Genomic DNA, 5,000 nt, shown 5'->3' with positions numbered 1-5,000 from the left:
TTGGACCCACAGGGGAGCGGGTTCAATCTTTAACTAAAGCTCACCCCTGGAAATAGTTGTTGATGTTTGTCACCGTTTTGATTCTGACGCTGTGTGTGTGTGTGTGTGTGTGTGTGTGTGTGTGTGTGTGTGTGTGTGTGTGTGTGTGTGTGTGTGTGTGTGTGTGTGTAGCCTACAACATGCCCCCGTAAAGTGGCAATCCCAGGGAGAGTTGGCTCAGCGCTGCATTATAAACAGCCAGCTCTCTGTCCGACGGGAGCGCTGTCTGTTGTTGTTGTTGTTGTTGTTGTTTAATGCATTCCTATTTCTGAAATGTTTTTCGTTTCTCGCTTTTCAGCTATCAGCTGAACAGGTGGTTTTTTTTGGGCACAAAATGTGTTTTGGTCTTAGAAAAAATGTGTTTTTTTGCACAATTCATCCACAGATGCACTCTCGGTTGTTGTTTGTAGTTAAATTCTCCATCTTCACTTTCTTATTCCGTTCCATTGTGTGTTTCTTCCTTCGATGAGATGCACTGTGTTCCTTCTCTACTCCATAGCCACTTTATCCATCTAAATCACAATTTCTTTCCACGCCTGACACGCCAAACACTGACGTCAATAACAAGCTAACAGGACAACAGCTCATTGGGATGAGTTCAGCGTTCGCTGCCTTGCTCAATGTCAGGGACAAAAGAATAGCAGAGTTTAGAATATACCCAGCAACCCGCCGGTTCAGGGAAATGTTGCTCAACCGCATGCACTGCTTAATGCCCAGTAGCTCAGACAGGGATCATTAGCAGGGTTAGCCTGTTAGCCCTATAGGCAGGAAGGCTACCAGGCTACGGCATGGTCAGTGCTAACCCGTTAAATAATGAGCTAAATCACTCTCTCTACCTCTATTTCTTCTGCTCAATTGAATTAGTATGCTACTAGAAAACCTGACTTTTCCTTCGGGTTCAAGCAAGTATCGATCCATTCGTCCTTCAATCTATCCATCCTTAATTAACTCCTAATTACCAAACCTGTATACACTTGTCTTACCTAGCATAATAATTAGGCAGATTACCATTCTACTTTACGAATGATATTAACATTTAGTTTTAGTCAGACAGTCAGCATTTCTTTTTTAACTTTGCCTTTGTTTTCCTTATCTATTGTATTTTATTATTTTATTTTATTACTATGTTTCTACGTGGAGCACTTTGAGTCTGCCTAGTGTATGAAAAGTGCTGTATAAATAAAGTTGCCTTGCCTTGCCTGCGCTGTATAACTACTCAAACCATTTCCTTCGACCTATCCAGAAGCTGTGATCCCTTCCACGGCTCACCAGACAGGCCAGGGGGCTCCTCTCTGCCAGACAGTAGGGTAGGTATGGAGCTGGGGCCCCCAGGCATGGGGCCCATTGTTGTGGTGGATTACTGTCAAAAGGTCTCTGACATAATGCCTACCAGTCATTCGCCTGCTGTGTCCCCTCTCATGGCTCTGCCCATCTGAGGGCCGGTCGGGGTCTTCAGCTATGCAGTCATCTGTGACGCGATGCTGCCGTCCGTACAGACGACTCAAGTCCCTCTTTAGACTTCATCATTCCTAGTTCAAGGCGACTGGGGGGAATTCAGTGATGCGCGTACCCTTATTTAACATCTGATGGATTTTCAAAAAAACGGCAGGAGAGGAGATAGAAGTCCCTCGGCTATTATACTTAAAGAAAAATGGTGTTGTTATATTAAACACATCCCTGCTCTTATGCTACTTAAGGGAAACTGTGGGATTGCTGTGTCGCCCTGTTTTCCCCGAGTGGGGTTTGGTGCTGCATGTCGAACATCAAGGGCGGCACGGTTCCTTAGAGGGGCAGAGCCCGGTCCAAACCCCATTGATCATGTACATGATGTCCTGCACTCGGCTGGCTCTCCAAGGTGACCCACGCTAGCCCACAGCTAACCGCCTGCGGAGCTCCCTCTAGTTAGAGTCTTCCAGCGTGTGCACCATGAATGAGGACAGCGGATGACTCAAGTTTTGTTAGTTTCATGTCTTTTCTTTTCATGTAGGGATGTGAGGAAAGGACACTGGGTTGAACCAAACAGGAAATGACATGTGAAAGTGAATTATTAATAGTGTCCAGTAAATGTAGCATTATCGCTTGTTATTATTTTAGAAATGGTGCTTCGCTTTGTGTGTTAGATCTTCTTTTCCATTTAAGTGATTGTTCATTTGTGTGAATATAAATTAAATAAACACACAATAAATGCTATAAATAATAAGCTGCATTGCTGACTTTTCTTTTCATTGTTTCCAACTGGCATGGTCTTCTTGCAGTTATCATTGTGTATTAAGATGGGTGCTGGCACTCTCTGCTTAGCCACTGTATGTGTATTTACGTGCTTTTTACCATTTACCATTTTCACAATAGGATTAAGCCCTAGAGCTGCTCCGTAACTGCTCCGTTAGGAAATCAGCGCGGGGGGAAAAATGTCCTCACAGGATTTGATTGAATCGGGTAAACATGACCAAAAAATCTGTTAATGGCAACAAGTTATGATATTAACGGTTTAAAATGTTAAGTAAGAGGCGGTGTACCCCAGCTAACCGCCAGTTTAGTCGTCATGGCAACCAGCGAAAGGCCGCGGCTGATGGATGTGGATAGAGAGACAGCATTTGTCAGCGTTTACAGGCATTACTTGTGAGTTTTGTGCCGGGGTTTTCTGATCCAAAACACACCGATATTTTCCCGGGAGTGTGGAGTCTAGCGCACAAATGGATGATGTCGCTGAAATGTCAGGTACTCTAGCGGTTTAACTGACCAGGTACTCTAGCAGTTTAACTGAACAGGTAATCTAGTGGTACCTAGACAAGGTGATCTGGCGGTTTAACTGACCAGGAAGTCTAGCAGTTTAGCTGACCAGGTACTAGTGGTTTAACTGTAGTCTTTTTGCTCGGTTTTAGCCCTTCTGTTGATATGGAGAACTGAGCGAATAAAACAAGACAGAAACTGTATTTCGGAACATCAACAAACACCACTAACCACTCAGTGAGTTGCACATTTCTGAAAACAAACTTTTAGGGATGTTTTAAGGACAGGTTTGTGAATGCCTATAGCCAGCCATTCTGAAGCAGGCAGGGGCGGTTCGAAATGAGCCAAATACCCAAGACACGACCAATACTAATTTCGGTCTATATTTCATCCTAGACAAACCAGAAAGGGGGCTCAATGTGCTAAATACCGGGATTGTCCTTTAAACATGCCCTGATCACGTGAATGCACAACTTTTTTTTTTATACATAGTACTGTAACTGACCCTGTGATATAGTAATTTAACCATGTGATACAGTACTAGTTATATAGTTTTATTACACGGGTCTTCTCAATGCCGTAGAACGCTCCGTTCACTTGCACGGGCCCTTCACAACTTCCGGCGTTGAATTATATTTGATACTTCACCGTTGGTAAGTATAATTGACCGCTGTCAAGGAAAGTGGATTTTTTTGCCATCTTTCGTATCACTCCGCAAGTAGTCCGGTAACTTATCCACCCCAGCGTACTCGGTTGCCAAGCGACGTCAACGTCTTTGGCGGACTGTTTCTCCGCTGATCAACGCTACGAATGCTGGTAACAAATAAGTTGTAAAAACTTCACACACAGTGTGAAGTTATTTTTTTTCGTTTTTTGGCAAGTAGCCGTGTAATAAGCGGGCTAATGTGTAGAACGTCGCCCGGTCATTATCGGTAAAATAAGCCCCGACAGGGCCAACCGGACACGCGGAGGCGTGTCCGGTTGGCCCTGTCGGGGCTTATTTTACCGATAATGACCGGCGGCGTTCTGTACATTATCCCTCACATAACTGACCACGTGATATAGTAATGTTACTGACCGGGCAGACCGTTGAACAGCGGGGGCCTCTCGTCGTCCTCCTCCTCCTCCGGCACGGCGCTGTCCTTGCGGTCCATGTTGCTGACGGAGGTGGTCCTCTTGCGGGGCCCCTCCCCCACACCGTAGTCCTCGTCGAACAGCACCTGGTCCACCAGGTCGGGCTGCACCAACGCTGGCTCTGCGGGGGGCTTGGGGGTGCCGTAGTAGTTACCTGGTGGAGGGGAGGGCGGAGGGAGGGAGGGAGAGGTAGAGAGATGGAGAGAGAGGGAGAGAGAGAGAGAGAGGGAGAGGTAGAGAGAGGTAGAGAGAGAGAGAGAGAGTGGGAGAGGTAGAGAGATGGATAGAGAGGGAGAGAGAGAAAGAGGGAGAGGTAGAGAGAGGTAGAGAGAGATAGAGAGAGAGCGAGGTAGAGAGAGAGAGAGAGAGAGAGGTAGAGAGAGAGGGGTAGAGAGAGAGAGAGGTAGTGAGAGAGAGAGGTAGAGTCAGAGAGAGAGAGAGAGGGTAGAGGAGAGAGAGGTAGAGAGAGAGAGAGAGAGAGAGAGGTACAGTCAGAGAGAGAGAGAGAGGTAGAGAGAGAGAGGTAGAGAGAGAGAGGGGTAGAGAGAGAGAGGTAGAGTCAGAGAGAGAGAGAGAGGTAGAGAGAGAGAGAGGTAGAGGAAGAGAGGTAGAGAGAGAGAGAGGTAGAGAGAGAGAGGTAGAGGAAGAGAGGTAGAGTCAGAGAGAGAGAGAGAGAGAGAGAGAGAGGTAGAGGAAGAGAGGTAGAGAGAGGTAGAGAAAGAGAGAGGGGTAGAGAGAGAGAGGTAGAGTGAGAAAGAGGTAAAGAGAAGAGAGAGGTAGAGAAAGAGAGAGCGGTAGAGAGAGAGAGAGAGAGTCAGAGAGAGAGAAAGAGGTAGAGCGAGAGAGAGAGAGGTAGAGGAAGAGAGAGAGGCAGCATGAGGGGATAGGGTGAGACAGGGTGTGGAGAGAGATGAGGGGGGAAAGAGTTAGAGAGAGGTAGAAGGAGGTGCAGTGGTAGATATTGAGAGAGAGTTAGATAGAGAGAGGAAAAGAGAGTTGTGGAAACGTAATCAGAGAAGGGCAAAGAGAGAGCGAGAGAGAGAGAGAGAGAGAGGGAGAGAAATGTGTTTATATTTTGCCTTTGGAAGGAACATTCT

General features: G+C 46.4%; 1 protein-coding gene across 1 annotated transcript in view; it reads right to left on the bottom strand.

The window, feature by feature from the left end:
• The window catches only part of magi3b (membrane associated guanylate kinase, WW and PDZ domain containing 3b), a 139,659-nt gene that overhangs the window by 33,844 nt on the left and 100,815 nt on the right, over nucleotides 1–5,000 (bottom strand). Inside the window, 1 exon segment of the mRNA XM_079748271.1 lies at nucleotides 3,848–4,057. Coding sequence (XP_079604397.1) covers nucleotides 3,848–4,057 — 210 coding nt within the window.

The sequence above is a fragment of the Pollachius pollachius genome (genome assembly GCF_949987615.1).
Source record: "Pollachius pollachius genome assembly, chromosome: 12".
NCBI classification, from domain to species: Eukaryota; Metazoa; Chordata; class Actinopteri; order Gadiformes; family Gadidae; genus Pollachius; species Pollachius pollachius.
Note: the sequence above shows the minus strand (reverse complement) of the source record. Positions and strands in the feature narration are given on the sequence as shown.